The 22,728-nt window shown below is 35.5% G+C and overlaps 1 protein-coding gene across 1 annotated transcript; it reads left to right on the forward strand.

Moving 5' to 3' along the window:
- Window positions 1-11,904: 11,904 nt before the first annotated feature.
- On the forward strand, window positions 11,905-15,413 carry LOC132032626 (S-adenosylmethionine decarboxylase proenzyme-like). Its single transcript, XM_059422278.1, has 3 exons — window positions 11,905-11,958; window positions 13,607-13,753; window positions 13,860-15,413. The coding sequence occupies exon 3, from the start codon at window positions 14,074-14,076 to the stop codon at window positions 15,169-15,171; it is 1,098 nt and encodes a 365-aa protein (XP_059278261.1). The 5' UTR covers window positions 11,905-11,958; window positions 13,607-13,753; window positions 13,860-14,073; the 3' UTR covers window positions 15,172-15,413.
- Window positions 15,414-22,728: the final 7,315 nt, after the last annotated feature.

Consider the following 22,728-nt stretch of genomic DNA (forward strand, 5'->3'; position numbering starts at 1 on the left):
GTTTTTAGTCCTTAATTTACAATTTTGTTATTTACAATTTTACGCCTAGTAGTTTTTATGTATTTCAACTAAGTCCCTCAAGGTTGTTAGTAAGGTGGACAGGTTTCTAGAATAGGATTGGACAAGCGTCTTTTATCAGAGTTGTAGATTACATTTTGTTTCATAATGTTGGATATTACAAGGCCAGCTATCAGTGTATTGGTACTCTTATCTTGAATGAAATATCAAAATTCCTCTTTCCTCTCAATTTTATTCCTCCCTTTCCCTTTCTTTTACGAAAATAATAACAGAGCTTTAAGCTACTGTTACATGTTTTACGAGGAATTTGATGGGAACAAAATAGATCATACCCAAGAATTGAGAAATAGACCGTAGGGCTATTCGTGCGTGGAGGACGAGATAATTAGGGGTCGATCGGGAAGAGGAAGAATTTTGGGTGTTTAGGTTTTTTGACTGAAAAGACCAAAAAATCCCTACTATTATAAAGGTGGGAATGTGTTTAAAAGGGCATTTCAAGAAAACAAAAAATGAATATTGCTGCTAACATACACAATTATGTAACCCAAGTATTTGAAGAATGTCAGAGCTAATCAAACTAACCGAAAGTAAATTAATTTGTTCATTAAGAAATAAGTCGTTGGTTAATAAGTTGTGTAAACATCATGCGTCTCACCGGACATGGTAATACGCAAACACAACAACAACAACAACAACAATAATATACCCAGTGTAATCCCACTAGTGGGGTCAAACACGTATCATGTATTTATTGGCTTGGTGCATATGGAGCTCGGGGGCAATCTTGAGTCCCTGCCCGCTCTGTCCCAAGTGGGGGCAATATCTCTTAATATGCCTATCTCCATACTCGAAGCACGGTCAGGCGTAGGCGGCCAAACCGAGAAGATGATGAAAGCGATATAGCCTGTCTTGTGGGAGGCTTTGATAATTTGTACCCGATGGGCCCAGGTAGCTGCACGCCGGAGTGAGCCGGGCCGCCCGAATAAATGCGCGAACTCGACCCCTCGAGAAAGAGTTGCGGGCATCCCGCCCCTCACCGGGGCGCCTTTCTGCGTGTTTCGCATTTCTCTGTCCGCCCTCCCCAAGACGAAGCCCCGGTGGCTGCGAGATGAAGAGCGGGTAACTGAAAGCCCGGTGTTCAACCCTTGTGGGCTCCCCATGGTATCACTCACATATGGGTGAGCGACGCGTGGACGCGTATCGAGATGAGAGTGGAGAGAAACGGGGCTGCATCTGTGGCTCGCCAGGTAGTTCACAGAGTCGAAAATAGTGGCAAACTCGTCCTTCGCCCGATTCGAGTCGGCCGGAACGTGCTTGTCCAAAAACACGGTGGCCGGACCCCCGAGTCGACGGAGGGAGACCCCGGTGGCCCTCGGCTCCCGCGCCCGGCCCTCCCGCGGCCGCGCCACCCGAGCGGAACGTCGCAAACTACACCGTGTTTGTCCACCGGTCCCCGTGCGCGGAGCATTGCGCCGGTCGATGATGAACTCGCATGGTGCTGAGCTGAAGTGCCCGTAAAACACGGAGAAACCGGTTTTGTGAACCTCGAAAACGGATCATGTTCGCAACGGTCGTCAGCATCACTAACGACGAGCCTTGGAGAGGGCCTCGGCCGAACCTGCGTCCCAGTGAGGGCCGCGTGCCGCGTGCGAGCACGTGCTGCAATGGGATGCAGGCACTTCTCGCACGCCCTGCCTCGCCGGACCCTTTGGTATAGCCGGGCCGTGGCAACATTTCGCAATTCGACGTTTTATTGCGTCGCGCAGCGTCGAGCACACCACGAGCGGTACACGGTCACAGTGGGCAGATACTGCTTCTTCCAGGTAGGTGAGAATCTTTGTTGCAACTCATAACTGCCCTCGTTAAAAGGACCCTTTGGAGGCGCGGGGTCGACGATGGGATGCTTCCCAGTGCAGGGCCACCCCTGCGCCGGCTCTTACTGCCTCGACTTTCTTTCTCTGTTCTTTGTAATGCACGTGTTCTATGCATACGCGAGAGAATGAAGAGATGATCGGATACCAATTTGAATCGGCGATACAATTAGAATCAAGTAGCGAAAGAAAGAAAAGGGAGTTTGCGTGTCCGTGACTGTCGAATACAAGCACATGCGTCTCCATGCCGATCTGCAAGACTCGCTAGACATGTCCTGGTACGATGAGATCGACGAACCTAAAGCTACGATACCAATTTTTTCACGACCCGGCCCGCCGCGACGGCGCCGTCTAAATCCCAATCCAAGCGAACCAACATACATAACACCTAATCTATTCAGTACGGTTTTTAGATAAAATAGGCTAATCAATCATTACTTATTTAACAATAAAAGAACAAGTAAATCATGCCATAAATACTGTAGTAAGTGCGGAAGTTCTAGCTATTACAATCCCTAAAATCCGAAAGTTATCGTCTCTACAGACTCTAAGCTAAAAACACGTCTAAGAGCGGGGTAAATCGCCTAATAAATATCCATAATGTCCGGGGACAAGAAAAGACATCATAAGTAGAAGATCTTCGGGCGGCCCAGTATGAGAGCTTTACCCTAAAATTTTCGAATTATCCTCCACGCTAGATATGGAACTTGGTAGCCGGTCTCTATATCGAAATTTGTACAAAGAATGCGAAGGTAGTATCGGTACAAACATTATGTACTTGAGTAAGCATCATAAAGCCGACTAAGATTTGTTTAAATGATATCTTATGAAATCAATAAAATAAATAAACTTGGTCAATGATACACGAATATCAATACATCACAACAAGTCAACCACGGACAATCACAACAAATCACCAAATTTCCAAGAATCACAAACACGTCAACCACAATGGAGATAAATTTACCACTATACTCCCACTCGCTGTACACACATGCTATCTGATGTCATAGCTCAGTAGTCATGACCTGTAAGGGACCCATGGTGTCCATGTACCACTCATTCCGGAACACTCCTCGGACCCGAGCATAACCTCCTCTCTAGAACGAACCTCGGACGTGGGATATAACAATAAGCCTCTTGTTTTCGAAACTATCCTCGAACCATGAGCCTATAATCTAGGCCACATGTGTACCTTGTCATACCTTTTACAGAACAATGTTTCTTACCTTCTCAATATCCACATTCACCTCATCATTTCATGTCACAATATCCTCGAGAAGACCATATTAATTTCTCGTCACAATATATCCACTGCAGATTAAATCACTCAGGAATAATGGCATGAAGCCTACCAGACTTGACCAATCACAAGCACATGTGTGAGCTTAACCACACAATATCACGTAATAAATACTAGACATGCTTTCTCCCAATTTAAGTCACAAACATACACGCAACTAACCAAAGTCTAACTCAAGTAAACCGTAACCTACCTCGCAGTGTGAAATGAACAACGCTTGTCACTCGCTACGCCTTTCCTTTTCTCAAAGCCTCAATACGTTCATGGTCTAGAAATAAAAGACTCAATGAGTCACATTGCTCAATTTGTAAATACCAAGGCAAGAAATACCCTTCCCTCTCCATTCTAAAGCGTGAATGATTTTCAGTAAGTGTAATAACCCATCAAAAGCCCCTAATGTTCATAAATCATCAATTTCTACCACATTCCATCAAACATGCCCATTACAATAGTTTTCTATGGCAAAGACACCATTTTTATAGAACTCTAGGTCTCCAATCACTTAGTTTATGTCTCTAACTGTTCAATTTATGATCAAGAGCAACTAACCAATGTATTTAGATGATAATTAAGCGATAATAACCATAACCCATTAAGTTTAGAAGGTTTATTAATATTCTAGGATTTCTATTTCAATTTCACCATTAAAGCCCCATGGAGATGATTATAATAATGAAGGGGAAGGGAATGATAGAATGAACAAAGAATGGAACTTACCTCACAAGGTTGTTTTGCCCTAGCTTGAAAAATTCTCTCTAAGTGTTTGTTGGGAAATGTGTTGGGGTGTTATTAATGAGAAAATAAAACTAAGGCATTAAAACCCGGCTATTCTCCCATTCTGGCTATGTCGGCTACAATGTCCATTTGCCAGCGATGCCACCGCTATAGCGGTCCCAAGATAAATCGACTCACCGCTATAAGCGGTCGTCACGCCATTATACGAGCAGATTGCATGACCGAGAAGCCGCTACGACAGCCCCAAGAAATTGGCCGTTGGAAGCGGTTAGCCCACCGCTAAAGCGGTACCGCTGCAACGGTACTCCCATGCCACAGTGCATTTTTTGAGGCAATAGCTCAATTTCACGTCTTTTCCCCTATTACCCCACATTTCATCCTAGGCCTCAAAACACAACACAAAATATGCATACATACAAAAAGACGCTCTACGAATCCACCCGTGGCCTCGGAATTCCCAATGGAGTCCTAAACTCCCATTCCAGTCACGCAATGATGTAAACCCATAGATTTGAAGAATGTCAGAGTCAATCAAACTAACCGAATGTAAATTAATTTGTTCATCCAGAAATAAGGGTTGATTGTTGAGTTGTATCTTAGATAGCATCCCTAGACATAATGCAAACTCATATCATGTATTTATTGACTTGGTGTAAACATCGAATGGGATAAATTTTTGCCTAATCGTTTTACGAAGTTTCTTATACTTTGCTATTTTTTCTAACCCACCCAATTAGTTAGGGAATATTGAGATTGATTTATCAATGATTTTGTGTTTTGCACTAACAAGTCTCTGGACACATGCTTTACACATGCATCCCATATCAATTGTCACATGATATATGTTTGCATTATTATTAAGTTTTTGTAATCAAATTCACCACTAATTGCCATTTTGACGAACACTTTCTATAATTAGTGCTATCAAATGTCTTTCTAAAGAGAAATGAAATACTTCAAACGACATATAATATGGATCAGAGGTAGTGTAGTTTATGATTTTGTGTGACCCCAAAAATTGAAGCATCACAGGCTAGGTCAAACTCGTGTGAACGAACAATTACAAATTTGACAGACCCTATGCATGCTGAGGGGAAGCCTAAGACCCAGTCATGACATAATGAGATACATCCACATAGTCTTGTTGTGCGTTCAAGATAATATTGCTAACAGACCAAACATGGGTGCAATACTTCTCATGCTCAGTAGCCACTCTCTGAGTCTTCTAGTGACACACAATGATGTAAACCCACAGATTTGAAGAATATCAGAGTTAATCAAACGAAGCGAAAGTAAATTAATTTGTTCATCAAGAAATAAGTCATTGAATACTGATTTGTATCCTTGATAGCATCCTTAGACATAGTGCAAACAGTTTATATGCAAATACATATCATGTATTTATTGGTTTAGTGTAAACACTGAATATAAGTTTTTACCTAGTTGTTTATGAATTTTCTTATTTACTTTGCTATTTGTTCGAACCCACTCAATTAGTAAGGAATATTGTGATTGATTTATCAATGATTTTGTATTATGGACTAATCAGTCTCTGGACACGTAATTTGCACGTGCATCCCATATCAATTGTCACATACTATGTGTTTGCATTCTTATTAAGTTTTTATTTTCAAAGTCACCACTAATTGCCATCTTGATGAACACTTTCTATAATTAGTGCTATCAAATGTCTTTCTCAAGAAGAATGAAATACTTGAAAAGACATATAACATGGATCAGAGGTAGTGTAATTTATAATTTTATCTGACCCCAAAATTGAAATATCACGGGCTTGGTCGAACTGGTGTGAAGGAACAATTACAAATTTGATAGACCCCATGCATGCTGAGGGGAAGGTCAGGATTATATTGTGACATAATGAGATACATCCACATAGCTTTATTATGCGTTCAAGATAATTTTGCTAATAGACCAAACATGGGTGCAATACTTCTCATTTCAGTAGCCACTCTCTGAATCTTCCAGTGTCACACAATGTTGTAAACGCACAGATTTGAAGAATGTTAGAGTTAATCAAACTAACCAAAAGCAAATTAATTTGTTCATCAGGAAATGAGGCATTGATTACTGAGTTGTATCCTCGATAACATTCTTAGACCTAATGCAACTATTCTATATGCAAACACATATCATGTATTTATTGGCTTGGTGTAAACACCGAATGCGGATAAGTTTTTACCTAATCGTTTTATGAAGTTTCTTATTTACTTTGCTATTTGTTCGAACCCACCCAATTAGTTAGGGAATATTGCGATTGATTTATCAATAATTTTGTGTTTTTGGACTAACTAGCCTCTAGACAAGTGCTTTGCACTTGAATCCTACATCAATTGTCACAAGATGTTGCAAAGATAAAAGGATTGAAATTATTTTTTAGTGAAATTATAGTGCAACATATGCATTTACAATTTACTAAATATCTAAAGAAAATTAGATATCAGAGCTTTTTTTTCATAAAAATCACGATTATAGAACATTCTTATAACAGAAAAAGAAGAAGATAAATTTAGCATAACAAAATAACAGAGTGACCATAATGTACCCGTGATGTGTTCCAGAGTAGCACATCAAGCGGGAAAATCAATGAACTTTTGGGAGAAAAGAACTTTTTTTAGCGGAACCAAGAAATATATAATAGTACTATTCACCTTTATAGAGTGAGTTGTGAAGTAAGGAATATAAGAATGCAAAATTATTGGAGTACTTTATTACTATCGTGAAAGATGAAAGGATTAAAACTTGAAGTAATGCTTCTAATTAATACAAGTACTAATTAATAGAAATATGAAAAATCAAGTTTGAAAAGGCATATTTGAGAATATATAATTTAAAGTTAGCATACATGTATAAGAATTTAAAGGGAATTTTTGGCATTTATAAAAAAATTAAAAGCACGTATCAGGGCATGACTTTGGAGCATCCATGACAAAGAACCCGATGCACTTTTAAAGAGGCTGTGAATAATGTTTTGAGGGAGTTAACTGTGAAGAATTAAAATGCACCTGCTGCTGGACTTCTTAGTCAACTTTTATATAATTGAAAAATTACTATTTAATTAGATTTTTAATTATATTTTGATTTAATCTAAGAGAAGATGATATATATATATATATATATATATATATATATATATATATATATATATATATATATAAGTTTCTTACTGCAAATGAATGTTGTAGGATAGAAAAGTAATCATTTTGTGTTTTCCTCATATGCGCTTACCAGCACACTAGCACCACATTAATAAGAGGGGTTTTCTGTCATTTTATCAAAACCTAGCTAGTTCCTGGTTTTATTGTCACCCCACCACACAACCCTACTTAAAAAGAAAATTTAATTAAATTTGTATAGTAGAATTTAGAAAGAGAAGAAAAAGTGATGACCACATTCTAAGCAATTTTTGTTAATTTAGTGACCCAAAAAGGACAATAATAAAAGACCCTAGTAAAACGTAAAATGAAGATTAAGCAATTAAGACATGAATGTCGACAAGTCAAATTTGGAGGTTGGGACTGATCAAGAAAACAATAATATGAAAGACAAGTAGACAACCTTTGGAAACATAGAGAAAACAAGGTCACAAGTTGCATTTCTTATTTTTGCCGCAATCTGAAGAATGGTAAAATCTTACTATTAAGCTACATTATTTTATTATGATCGAGTTAAAAATTAAAGTTAAAATATATATTAAGCAACTATAATTATCAATAAAATTGTAAGTTAAAGCATATATTATACATTTATTGAATTGACATAAACATCGAATGTCTTTAAATTTTTATGAGAAAAAATCCTTATCATTGTAGCTCTTAATTAAAGAAGGACCACCCATATCCATAAAGCCACTTATCTATATGAGAATCTGACTCTTTGTCTGCATAATTGCCCTACTCCATCCAGTCCTATCATTGCTTTCTCACACAAAATATCCTAATTATCAGCCAATCAGTTGAAATAAATAAAAAGAAGGCCAAATCCATCGGCGGTCCCTTTGTAATCGTAAATGAAATCTTTCACTAAGTAGACTTTAACTACTGCTTGTTGAATTGACACCTTTTGAGATGTCTGCTTCTTGTGTCATTTAAACATTTTTTGCTGACTTGGCAAGTTGTGTGGATTTCACACCAAACAGGCGCTTGGAAAGGCCAAAAATCATTTTTTTTAATTTCCTTCTCTTCTTCTTCATTTTTTTTTCTACCATATTCCTACCATCATTGACATCACTACACGAAAAAAAATCAGTTGCACTTTTAATTCAACTCAATTTCTTGCTTTCTCTCCTAGTAAAAAGAAAAAAAAAAGCAAAGGAACTCATCGAAACACCATTAAAGGGTTCTTTAGAAAGCTTGAAGGTTTAAAATGGTTACTTTATTTGATGAACATTTTGAAAAATTAATGTTGGGTTCATCGTCGGGTCTTCTTGGGGAATCTTTAGTTGAAGCTATAATAAATTTGGAGGAGTTTTTCTTAAAATTTTGGATTAAAATCATAGTTAGAACAAGAACACACATGAAAATGGCGAATAACACCAAGAACATGATTTCAAAAATTATCTTTTGTTAGTAATTGTGTGTGTTTTTTTTTTTTTTTGTCTATTAATAATGTGTAGGGTTTAGAAAATAGATTTTTAAAATCTTTTTTGAAATATTAGTTTTACTCAAATTTTATTTTTTATATTATTATGGGATCAAATGACACATGTCATAATTTAATTTGTCATTTTGCCATGTCATCAGCGAGTGTGTTATACACACATTAGATATTTGGCTGAATCAGCGAAAAGTGTTTAAATGACACAATAAGGGTCCACCTCAAGTGTCTAAATGGAACAAGGTTTAGTTGAGGTGTCTAAGTGAAAGATCTTGACGACCACAAGGGGCCGCCGATGGGTTTGTCGTAAAAAGAAAGGAAAGAATTATATGTGATTGCAAATATATAATATTTGTTTTCTATGGCTATAAATGTTTTAAACTTTACAATTTTTAATATATAATTATTTTTTGTGGTTATAAAAAATTTAATTAAAAAACTATAGAAATATAAAAATATACTTGCTCCGTTTCAATTTATGTGAACCTATTTGACTGTGCACAAAGTTTAAGAAAGAAGAGAGAACTTTTAAACTTGTGGTGTTAACCGAGTCACATATAGTTTGTGTGGCTATAAATCATTGATTACGGATTTGTATCCTTGATAGCATCGTTAGAGATAACGCAAATAGTCTATATGCAAACACATATCATGTATTTATTGGCTCGGTGTAAACACAGAATGCGGATAAGTTTTTACCTGTCGTTTTATGAAGTTTCTACTTTGCAATTTGTCCGAACCCACCCAATTATTTAGGGATTATTGCGACTGATTTATCAATGATTTTGTATTTTTGGACTAACTAGTCTCTGGACACGTGCAAATTATTGGACTAACTAGTGTCTGGACACGTGCTTTGCATGTGCATCCCATATCAATTGTCACATGATACGTGTTTGCATTCTTATTAAGTTTTTGTTTTCACATTCACCACTAGTTGTCATTTTGATGAACACTTTATATAATTAGTGCTATCAAATGTCTTTCTCAAGAGGAATGAAATACTTCAAAAGACATAGAATATGTATCAGAAGTAGTGTCATTTATGATTTTTCTAACCCTAAAATTGAAGTATCATAGGCTTGGTCGAATTGGTGCGAAGGAACAATTACAAATTTGATAGACCCCATGCATGCTGAGGGGAAGCTCAAGACCGAATTGTGACATAATGAGATACATCCACATAACTTCATTGTGCGTTCAAGATAAGGTTGCTAATAGACTAAACATGGGCGCAGTACTTTTCATGCTCAGTAGCCACTCTCTGAGTCTTCTAGTGCCACACAATGATGTAAACCCACAGATTTCAAGAATGTTAGAGTCAATCAAAATAATCGAAAGTAAATTAAATTGTTCATCAGGAAATGAGGCGTTGATTATTGAGTTGTATCCTTGATAACATCCTTAGACATGCAAACAGTCTATATGCAAATACATATCATGTATTTATTGGCTTAAAGTAAACACTGAATGCGGATAAGTTTTCTCATACTTGTATTTTTCTATTAAGTTGAGATGGTTCTTATTTTTATATACAAGTACTAACTAATAGAAATAGGAAAAGTCAAGTTTGAAAAGGCAGATATGAGAGTATATAATTTAAAGTTAGCATACAAGGACGAGAATTTAATGGCAATTTCTGTCATTTATAAAAATTTTAAATGCACATATCAAGGCATGACTTTAGAGCTTCTATGACAAAAACCTGATAGCACTTTTAAAGAGGCTATGAATAATGATTTGAGGCAATTAACTGTGAAGAATTAAAATGCATCTGTTGCTGGACTTCTAAGTCAACATTTATATAATTGAAAAATTACTATTTATTTAGATTTTTAATTATATTTGATTTAATATAAGGGCAATATATATATATATATATATACACACACACACACCAGCACACTAGCACCACATTAATAAGAGGGAATTTTCTGTCATTTTATCAAAACCCATCTAGTTTATGATTTTATTGTCACCCCCGCCACACAACCCTACTTAAAAAGATAATTTAATCAAATTTGTATAGTAGAATTTAGAAAGAGAAGAAAAAGTGATGATCACACTAAGCAATATTTGTTAATTTAGTGACCCGAAAAGGATAATAATAAAAGACCCTAGTAAAAACTAAAACGTAAAACGAAGATTAGGTAATAAGACGTGAATGTCGACAAGTCAAATTTGGGGGTTGGAATTGATCAAGAAAACAACAATATGAAAGACAAGTAGACAACCTTTGGAAACATAGAGAAAACAAGGTCACAAGTTGCATTTGACTGAGTTAAAAATTAGAGTCAAAATATATATTAAATAACTACAATTAGCAATAAAATTATAAGTTAAAACATATACTATTATATATTTATTAAATTAATATAAACATCGAATGTGGATAAATTTTTACGAGAAAAAAATCTTACCGTTGTAGCTCTTAAAGAAGGACCACCCATATCCATAAAGCCACTTGTCTATATGAGAATCTGACTTTTTGTCTGCATAATTGCCCCACTCCATCTATTCCTATTATTGCCTTCTCATACAGCATATCCTAATTATCAGCCAATCAATTGAAATAAATAAAAGGAAAAGAAAGAATTATGTGTGATTACAAATATATAATATTCGTTTTCTATGGCTATTAAATTTTTTAATTTAAATTTTTTAATATAAAATTATTTTTTGTGGTTATAAAAAAATTTAATTAAAAAATATAAAAAAATCTTTCTTTGTTTGATTTATGTGAGCATATTTTGGGCCATGAAAGTTTAGAAAGAAGAGAAAGCTTTTAAATTTGTGTGTTAGCAGAAGTTAAAATATATTTGTGTGACTATAAATCATTGCATAAAAATAAATTGTTTTCAAATATTAAAAAAGGGTCATTTTTTTTATGTGCACATAAATTGAAACTAAGGGAGTATCATTTTCAGAACGAATTATCTATATATAATGTTAAAAGTAGTTTAAATATAATAAATTGAATGTTAAATATGTTTCAAATCAATGTTTAGTGATAATTAAGAGACAAAAAACATTTTTCTTTTGATTAAGTGAAAGTTAAATATGCTAAATCATATATCACATAGATCAAGATCAAAATTTACCAACAATTGAGGGACTAAAAATATTATTGTCCCTAATATAATTAACTTTGTATTTGTAATAATAATAAAATGATGTAATATGAATATAGTTGGATAGATAAGAATCTGACCCACCTCCCATGACCATTAATTGGTGCCCATTTTAATTCGCGAAGGGCTTGACTGTAATATCGTAAAACTACAGGGGCCAAATCCGTCAACGAATCTTCTATAAATACCCAACGATTTCCTCTTTATTCCCCTTACAATAATAATTAATTAATTTGGTTTTTGGCCCCACAGTTTTCTAGGGTTTGTCAATAATCAAATTTTGCCTGTAAGTAATTCTTTAATTATTTGAATTTGTAGTTTCTGTTTGGTTAATATTGTTGTTGAATTTGTTTTGTTGATGTAGGATTTATTATTAATCTTGGTGGTTTGATTTTAATTAATTCGGAGACAAGTCAGATTAAACAATTTCAAGAAGTTTGATAATGTGAGTATTCTTTTTCTTTTTCTATATCATCATTCCTGTTGGTTTCTCAATTGTAACTCTTAATTTGATATAAGGTGTTTTATTACTCCCTCTTTCCCAATGTATGTGGTACAGTTCATATTATTTTGACCGTGAATTCAGACATGCAATTTTTAAGTTTTTTTTTTTTCATAAAATAATTTATAAATTTAGAATCTACATAAAAGGTATATCTAGCCTTAGGGAAACCCTAAATTTCAACGCAGAGCATACATTTATGTGTAAAAAATTTAAAATTGTAGTAATAAATAGTAGATATAACCCAAAAAATGGTAGCCCGGTGCGCTAAGCTCCGGCTATGCGCGGGTTCTGGGGAAGGGCTGGACTATTACTAAGTGTGTTAATATTATTATTGAAGTATTAGTGAATTCTAGAAGTAAATGCAGTTTTCGAGGAGTATTATCCTATTCTCTTTACACATGGCTGGTAGAAGCTATGTTGCTCGGACTCTTCGAAAGTGTTTTCGCACCCGTGTCGGATTCTTCAAAAAGACACTACTTTTGAAGGATCCGATACGCATCCGGTGACATTGTAGGAGAGTCCAAGTAACATAGGGTAGAATTACATGGTACGGAGTGATAGGAATTTTGCTTGACTAAACCTTGAGCGTAGTTGGCATTTTTCTCACTTGTAAGCTTGCACATCTTAGGACTAAAAGGGAAAAATTTATGTGTGGTAACACAGAAGTATGCTGTACTTATGTGCATACTTGCTCTTTTTTGTTCCCCCTATCACATGTTGTTTGTAAGCTGACACAACTACTGTAAAACTAATCGTGGCTGCAATCTCCCTCAGCAACTCTGTTCAGCTTTACTTGCTATTGAATTAGCGCTTATTTTTCCTGTTTCATCTGTTAGTACTATGAAATTGTGAACCATTTATTGTGGTATTTGTTTGCCGTACTACTCTGTAATTCATTATTCACGGGGATGTATGGAGTGTTGGTGTTGAAATCAAATATCTGTCCATTTAATACGTACTGCTCCACTAATATAATTGATGTTATCAGTTCTTAGAATGCCTTTTAGTATTGTTGATCACAAATGCTAGTTAAATTGTTCATTTACAAGTACATTTTGAGCTTTTTAGTTATTGTCTATCTATATTTTTATCCTTTTGTCATCTTGGCATTTGGTTTGGTTTCTTATAATATTTAATCTTCTTTTTGTTTGAGCTCTTGGATAACCAGTCTAGATTCTAATATATTTCTAGTTTCATTTATATGTCATAAAATACAAAGGGAAATCCTAATAAGAAATATGCCATTCTGCATTCTTCACACACTGTCTAAAGTCTTTCATTTTAGGTTATGTGACCCTTCCTGTGCATTTTAGAGTCCCAGTGAAACTTTTGCTGTTGTTCACTTCACCATTGTGACTATTCAGTTGTTCTTTTTCTGAAACCATTCTAAAAACAACTCTATCTAAAGTGTTTGTTATTTTATTGGCAGATACAATTGAATGTTCTAATGGAGTCTAAAGGTGGGAAGAAGTCTAGTAGTAAATCCTTACTCTACGAAGCACCCCTCGGCTACAGTATCGAAGACGTTAGACCAAACGGTGGAATCAAGAAGTTCAGATCTGCTGCCTACTCCAACGTAAGTATCTCGATTTCATTTGTTTTGGATATGAACCCTTGAGAATGAGCATTAAGAATTCTATAATTCTGATTACTTGCTACCTTCTTATTTTCTATATGTGCAGTGCGTGCGCAAACCATCCTGACAGTCCTTAAGCTTCTCTCTAGCACGCCTGTCTCCAGGCACAAAGAAAACCCAAAAAAAGTTTCTTCTGTCAATTAGTTCGTGTTAAAACTCACTCCTCCTTTTCCTCCTTCGGCTTCTTTCTTCTTTGCTCTCCTTGGCTGTGAACAATTCCTTTAAAAGATCGTTAGTTGTTGTGAACATTGTTTTCCATCATGGAAGTGGAATTGCCAGTTTCTGCCATAGGTTTTGAAGGTTATGAGAAGAGGCTTGAAATTTCATTTTTTGAGCCTGGCCTTTTTGCTGATCCTGAAGGAAAAGGACTTCGATCACTGTCAAAAGCACAGTTGGATGAGTTCCTCGGACCTGCTGAATGCACCATAGTTGATTCTCTTTCTAATGAGTGTGTTGACTCCTATGTCCTCTCTGAGTCGAGCCTTTTCATTTCTTCTTACAAGCTAATCATTAAGACTTGTGGTACCACAAAATTGCTTCTTTCAATTCCGGTCATTCTGAAGTTGGCTGGTACCCTTTCACTCAAAGTACTATCTGTGAAGTATACCCGTGGGAGCTTCATTTTCCCTGGGGCTCAATCATTTCCTCATCGTCACTTCTCTGAAGAAGTTACCGTCCTTGATAGTTACTTCGGAAATCTTAGTTCAGGAAGCAAAGCTGTGATTTTGGGCAGTCCCGGCAAACCTCAGAAATGGCATGTTTACTCTGCCTCGGCTGAACCTATTCAGACTAAGAACCACCCTGTCTACACTCTTGAGATGTGCATGACTAATTTGGATAGGGAGAAGGCTTCTGTCTTTTACAAGACTGAAACAAGCTCGGCAGCTAAAATGACTATTGATTCCGGCATAAGGAAGATCCTCCCCAGCTCTGATATATGCGATTTCGAGTTTGATCCTTGTGGTTATTCCATGAATTCTATTGAAGGAGCTGCGCTTTCTACTATTCACGTTACACCGGAAGATGGTTTTAGTTATGCTAGCTTTGAAGCAGTTGGATATGACTTGAACAACTCCTCGAGTCTCGGGCCGCTTGTTAAGAGGGTGCTGACATGTTTCCAGCCTGATAATTTTTCTATTGCTTTGCATGCTGATGTTGATTGTGAGCTACTGGAGCGCATATGCTCTTTTGATGTTAAGGGCTACTCTCTTGCTGAGTGGAGCCCAGAAGAACTTGGTAACGGTGGTTCTATTGTCTACCAGAAGTTCGCTTGGAGTTCCTTCTGTGGGTCTCCCAAATCCGTTCTGCAGGACTGCTGCTGGAAAGAGGAAGAGAAAGAAGAAAAGGAGATGTGTTGAGGGTCGTTTAGTTCAATTACCAGTGTTTTATTACAGCGTTCAGTTGTCTTGCTCTTTGATTCTTCAAATAATGGGCTTTATGTCCTTAGTAACGAAAATTGTGAACTTAGTCTAGCTTTTTGGTGTTCTGCCTTAAGCCCTATTGCTTGTATTTTGGATTATTACCGTCTTTGGTTGTTCTCAGACTCTTGTTTGTTATTTGGTCATTTCTAGTAAAATTGTGGTGTTATCCACCAACTTAAGATTTTTATGTTCTTTAGGTTGGCACTTTTCTAGCTGGATTTGCAGGCTACCTTGTTTTACCTTCAATTTTGTTTCGGTGCTGGCCATTAGCTACTACAGACTTGCTGTGTATAAAACAGATGCGAAGTAGGCTAAAGCAACTACACAGCAAAGAATTTTGGTAGCATTACAAAGTTTTAGTCCATTTGAAGAACGGAAAAGGGTCATATCCGCCGTCGTGCAAGTAAGTTATATTCGCCATTCGCTATACTTTTTCAATATATTTGCCTTTGTACTAAAAAAAATAGCCAAATTTACCCATACACCGTTAAATCTCCATGTTCCACCATAATTTTTCAACATGGTGCTTGCGTGACATATTCTTTTTTTTCTCAAATTAAATCTAGTCACTGTTTTAATCATTTTAACCCACCCACCCAATTAAATCCGACCCATCAATCAAACTAAGCCCAACTCCCTGCTTGGTATGCTGTGAATGGCTTTGATACTTGGTTTCTTTCTGCACTATGGAGCTTACTGCAATGGTATTCGAGCTTTGCAGTTCGTTTGCCCATGTGATTCGACAAAGTACAAGGGCAAATATGACCCTATTCCGTTTGAAATATTTGTGGTACAGTAATGAAGTAATTCAAAATGGCTAAGAGATCGCAAGCGGGTAAAAGGGGTAATTACGATAAAAAATTCTAGGGATACTGACTCACATATACAATCCCCAATCGATATTGACACATCTTTAGACAACAATATATTTAGCAACCGAGCCAACTTGGCATCGTATAGTCATCCAGATTTTAAAAATTAGTCATCTCTAGATTTCATGCTAATTTTTAGGACCTTCACGCTTTGATTGTTTAGTATAGAGTGAAATTGTTTGATTCTTCAACAAATATGTATGTAAATGAAAGTGTGAACTGGTTCCTGAACAAAATTTTTTGATTCTCCAACTTTACGTCCTTTACCTTTTTCTTTTGCATTTCGCTAAGTTCTTCGTTTTCAGTTAGTGTTTCTGTCTTAAATTTTGACGTGGCTTTTTCTCCTTGGTCATACTAGAGTCAGTGACATCTAATAAGTTTTATCTACTATTGGATTTGAATCAATGGCTCCCGCTATATGAAAGCAGTACTCTAACCACTGAGTTCAGTAGGTCTTGTATATTCTATGTCACAGTGAGTGACATTAACTCACTGAACTTAGTTTAAAATTGTAAAATGTGTGGTCAATTGACACAATTTAAACATAAGTGAGATGTTCAATAGGAATATATAATTGAAAAAGTCGGAAGTTTAAGGGGCACATATGTATTCAGCCTATATGTTTATACTAGTTCGGACTCATGTATATTTTTCACCATGGATTTTAGCATGTATATAATAACGCTTATAATTAACCAGTCCATCACAAAATTCCCCCCTTGATTACTTCAAACACACACACACACGTACTGACAAAACACAAGGCTAAATCCATTGAACAAATCAGACACCAGAGAGTCGGGGACTTGATGCATCCACCATCTCAATATTATAAAAGGACAGTAAACTGGATAATGCAAATACCCCCATAGCCACTGCTACTGAAAAAATACGATTTTGCGAAAATACAAGGCTATTTTTTGGCTGCTTTTCCTTCATGGATTCCGACGCCATCGACCCTGAGAATGCAAATAGTAGTGACAACACAAATGCTTGAAACAAAACAGGCTTTCTTGTGAATATTACTGTTGGTACTATGTTCCCATCTATTCTCTCGGATGGAAGTTGCAAAAGTAAAAGAACCGCAAGATATGCAATCCTGAATAGTGCATCTTGAGTGTTTGTGCTTGTGGGAAATGTATCTTTGTTGTTAGTAAAAGGTTGTTTTCTGGAATCATCAGTTGTTACGTTCATCGTAGTGAAATTCATATGAAGAAGCTCTTGTTCGGAGTTGGTGTACTACTATGACTTATATATTGGAAACCAAGAACGCGTAAAAACAAAAAAGTGTAAAACAGAATATGCCCAGGAAAAGAGAAGGGCGTTTCTTGGTCCTTTCGCTGTCACATCACAAAAGAGACTTAAAATCAATGCTCGGGAATTTCCACGAAATGATTCCCGATAGAAAATTTACTTTTTCCTATACTTTTTCGTTTTAGTAGCGATTTAATTTTAAAATTTCTCGGTTATCCATAATGAAAAAATTATATCACTTCTTGAAATATTTATGATTTATAAACCGTTGACACCTAGCATTCGGTATTAAAAATAAATTTTATTTTCTTTTATCGCTTTAAATTAGGGATGGGTATGGTACGGTATTTGAAACGTCAGTACGGTAATTTCGATTTTCGGTTTCTAAAAATATTATACCATTACCGTACCAAATTAATTCGGTATGGTTTGGTATTTTAAAGTTCGATTTTGGTATTTTACGGTATGGTAAATTGGTACCATAGTTTATCCGACTTCGACTTACATATACTCTCATATCGTGGAGAATTATGATTTCCGCTACTTGAGAAACGTCTCGATTATTATGTACCAAACATCTTACACATGTAAAAATATTCAAAAGAAAGTACAAACAGCCCCTTCATAAATCAATTACACAAAAAAGACATTTAAATCAAGATAGAGTAATCAAAGTTCCAACGTTTAAACAATTAGTTTTCTAATAATACTAGTTTATTTATTTGTTAGTATTATAATACTAAGATACATGAATTGTATATGTAATTATATACTTCGGTATGGTATTCGGTATTTCGATATTTTTTTTATGAATACCAAATACTGTACCGAATACTAAACTTTTTGAAAATGCATACTAAATACCGTAATACCGAAATCGTGGTATAAAAAATTTCGATTTTGGTATGGTAATCGGTATCTACCATACCATGCCCACCCCTACTTTTAGCATATCAAGAGAAGACACTTTATTTTTTCTTGTTTTACCTATAGTATTAATTACTCACTTCAAATCTAATAAAAATATGCATCAATTAATATAGATACATTGGTAAATTATGTACCCCATTTATTATTTCTGAAACAGCGTGAAAAGTCCAAAGTGGACAAGCAAAAGTGAACGGAGGGAGTATTTTAGAACACAAGTTTCAATGTCTTCATTTCATTCTTAAACTTTGTGTCCAGTAAAAAACCTTCACATCAATTGGAACGGATGGAATAGTTCTACTGGCAAATATACTTACGTGTAAATCAAACTATTTATAACATTATGTGAAAATTTTGAAAGACACCTGTTCTGCATTCATTAGTTTGTTGTAAATATTCAATGCATATAAGTTTTCTGTAATAACCCTTACACGACTCATCGTTTTGACTATTTATGTTCCAATACATGTTTTAGCATGCATATAAGTAGGTATTCCTGGTTGTGACTTGTTGGGTTTGTTGACACCCAATTTTGTCCCTCCTTTATTTAATTTAATCGGGTTTCTAAATTTACTGATGAGCTAAATACTTTATTTTTCACTATTTTTATTTCTACTACTATTAATATCCCTACTGTTATTTTCAACATTATGAGCATTACTTTATCACAAATTTTAAACGGTTAGTCATCGTTTCATTTTTCGGGGTCTAACCCGTCAAATTAACCACAAGACAACACTTTGCTAAATCCTTATTTTCTACATATTAATTGTCTTCACATATCATATATTGTACTATTTATCAAATTAGAAGCCCAAGAATAATTAAATAGCGGAGGAAGGATCCACAATTTTCAGCCAAATTAATGGCCCAAAATACAAATACAGTATTATTTTCCTACCCAAATAAACAACCACATTTATTACCCAACCCACATTTTCAATCCATATTTTCAGCCCAAATCAGCTCACCACTACAAACGGACCAGCCCATTACACATTTTAAAGCTGACCCGGTCCAACCCATTTCCCCTTATTTTTTTACCCTAACCTCTACATCTCTCTCTCATTTTTCTCTCTCTCGTCTCCCTTCAGCCGCCTCTCCCACTTCTCCGCTCCTCCTCTTTCATCACCATCTCTACTCTCTCCTCTCTCCTCCTTCATCTCCTCCTACGCTCCCCTCTCCCTCTCACGCTCCCCTCCACTTCTCCCTGTTCCCCACTCCTCTGTCTTCTCCACTTACCTCTGTCCCCCACGCCTCTCTCTCATACGCTCCTCTCTCTCCCCTCTTAAACCCTAATCACAGCCCTATAAAAGAAGGGGAATTCGTGATAAAGAAGGGGGATTTTTAGGGACAGTGGAGGATTTTCGAAAGGTTTGAAAGATCTGGAACTACAAAAACCCCTACAAAACACAAGTTTTAATTACCAAAAAACAGCGAACAATTACTCTATTTCCATTTCGTTTTCTGTTTAAAACTTTAATTTGCTTTAATCGGGTTCGGATTTGTTTGAGTTCGAGCGTAGATCCAAGACCCCGACGCCCCACTTCACTGTATCCACAAAAGGTCAGTGTGTCTCTGTTTTCTTTTGCTTCATTTTGACTCATAAAGTTTCGATGTGTTCGTGTATGTCGTTGTGGCAGTCAGTTTAATTTCAGTTTAAAGGTTAACATCACTTGTATGTTCGTGTCTTAATTTAGTTCGGGTTTTGCAGTTTAGAAGTTAACAGAATCTATTTGCTTATGTCTTAATTTTAGTTTAGTTTAAATTTCAGTTTGTTAGTTGTTTAAGATATTCGTATGAGTTCACGTAGGGATGATTACGATGAGGGTGTCTGATTTCTAATTCGACATAGTCATGCTAGTTGGGACCTGTTTGAATCAGTTTAACCGTTTGATGGGTTTCGCTTAAGGTGATTTTGGTGTTTAAAGTCAGTGCAATTCCCTTGTGCCACTCTTTTTATTCGTTTTGATTTTCAATGCGTATTTGGGTTCTATGTTTGTATGATTAGAGTGTCTTAGTTTTAAGTTGACGCTATGTTTAAAGTTTGTTGTGTTCGATGTCGTAAAATAGAAAGGTCATATTCAGCTTTCGATACTGGTCAGTGTTCATGTTAGTATATGTAATGTTTCACTTGAAGATCTCCACTTGATGTTCATGTGAATTATTTCTTGTGATTAGTTAGACTTAGTTTAATTCTACTCGGTGCAGCCTTGGTTCGTCTAGTGTATTAATCATTTTGTTTGATGATGGTTGGTTTAGATTGAGCATCAAATCCGTTTATATGTTTGATTAAGAATCTATGTTTAATGTTAATCTATAGCTATATGCTCAGTTTCAAGCATGCTTATTGTCGAAGTATGGTTCAATGCATTAGATGTCAACTGGTAATGATAGTCTTAAATCATGTTATTAACCTATATGTTCAGGTTTAGATGATTTTTCTTGATAATATTTGGTTCTAATTATTTGCTCTGCTTAACATCAGGATCTGTTTAAAAGGGTAGCATAATTTCCTTGTTCAAAGTTCACAAATCAGCTCAGTTACGTGTTTATTGTCCAGATTCTGTTCGGTTTAGGGACCATGCTTAAGTTTAGTTTAATGGCATTATCTGCTTAGTGTGGTATTCTTGATTTGGTTAGCATGGTTGTCGTATGGCTCAGCCCCCATTTAGTCATCTTTGTCCTGAGAATGATGTTAGTTTCTTGCTCAAAATCTAATGAATCAAGTCTCTGTCATGTTGTTAAGTAAGATTAAACGTCGTTCCGTGTTTAGACTATATTTAGATGTTCCTTTAGATGTTCGATGAGTTCTGGAACTGCTGGTATTTTAGCCATTTTGCTGGTGTATTTTGGGGACTAAACTGCTATAATGTTGTTCCCTGTTGACTGTAGTTATGAGTTATATTTGTGAATGTGAGTCATGACTAATCTTTGAGTTTAGGTTGTTGCACTTTTGAATTGCTATTGAATTTTTCTTTTTGGCCAGAATACCCGCTGATTGTTGGTAAAAATTGTTGCTGTACTAACATAAGTTGATGTTTTCTTTTTTTTTTTGAACATAGTAGGAGAATATATCAAATGAATTAATCTTTGTTTTTCTCTAGCTAAAGTAACCAGATTAATGTACTATTGTTTGTTTCCCTTCCTGTGCGTGCTTGCTGCCCATTTCTTCTTTTTATACATCCTTGTGAATGGGTATACATGAAACATATCTAAATATACACAGTATATACATAAATTACTGATTTGGGTTGGGTTATATTTAATATGTTTTAACTTCATTTGCTGATCATATACTAATCCTTTTCTTTCGTTTATGCATGAACATCGCATACGAGTCTGAGGACTCGTCATTCTCCGCATCCGGTGTTGGGCCAAAGCCCAACAAAATCTCCTTATCGAGTCAGCCCCGTTCGCAGCCAGATTAAAGAACAAAATCTGGGCCGAAGCCCAATAGCAAACAGAGTGCAGCAGTTTCCAGAAAATGGGCTGAGCCCATTTAATCATCTTTGCTCCTTTATCTTTGTGCTTTTAATTTGCATTATTTGACTAACACTTTTCTTATTTGATTTTTCCTTAGCTTAGATGAACTGTAGGAAATTAGTATGGATAGTTGTAGTTTAGTAATGGGTAGTTAATTCCATAAATTTATATTCACTTCTAGTTAGGTTCTAAACTATTTATGGTATCTATAACATTTATTTGAGTAATTGGATTTCAAATAGAATGCCTACATAATTTTGGGTTAAAGGAATCATCTTTCATTCTTACCATCTTAGAAATTTCAAAACGTCACTAACACACAAAATATGAATTCGATTATATTTTATGAACATTTTCAAACTTTACCCAATTATACATATTTTTTAGCCGAAAGTGGTTAAATAAAGTTAATAAAGAAAGAGAAAGGAAACCCACTTCTTTTACATCCTATTTACAAAAACCAGTCTAGATTTTCTACATCGCAATACTCATACAATAGAATCTTTACCTAAAATTCACGTTTGTTGAATCTCCTTTACAAGTATTATTTTAAACAACACTATTATACTTTCGTTTAAAGCTTTAAAAACTTTTATAAGTCGTATTTTTTAAATAACATCGGAAATACTCTTTTATATAAATTATTACCTTCTACAAATCCTATTTTCAAACAACATCCCTATATATCTATCTGTAACTTTAGCTATATTTACAAAGCTATTTTCTTTCCTATAATACTATATTTACACTTAGCCTAACTAATCATAAGTCCGGTCGGTTAACCATTGTTAATGGGTCTTAAAGGGTGCCTAATACCTTCCCTTTAGACTAATTGAACCCTTACCTAGGATCTTAAGTTTCGCAGACTTTAACATAAAATCAACTTTAAGTAAATTACTTTAGGTGTCCTAATTCACCGTAAATAATTAGGTGGCGACTCCTTAAAATAAATAAA

This window comes from Lycium ferocissimum, chromosome 10, assembly GCF_029784015.1.
Source record: "Lycium ferocissimum isolate CSIRO_LF1 chromosome 10, AGI_CSIRO_Lferr_CH_V1, whole genome shotgun sequence".
NCBI classification, from domain to species: Eukaryota; Viridiplantae; Streptophyta; class Magnoliopsida; order Solanales; family Solanaceae; genus Lycium; species Lycium ferocissimum.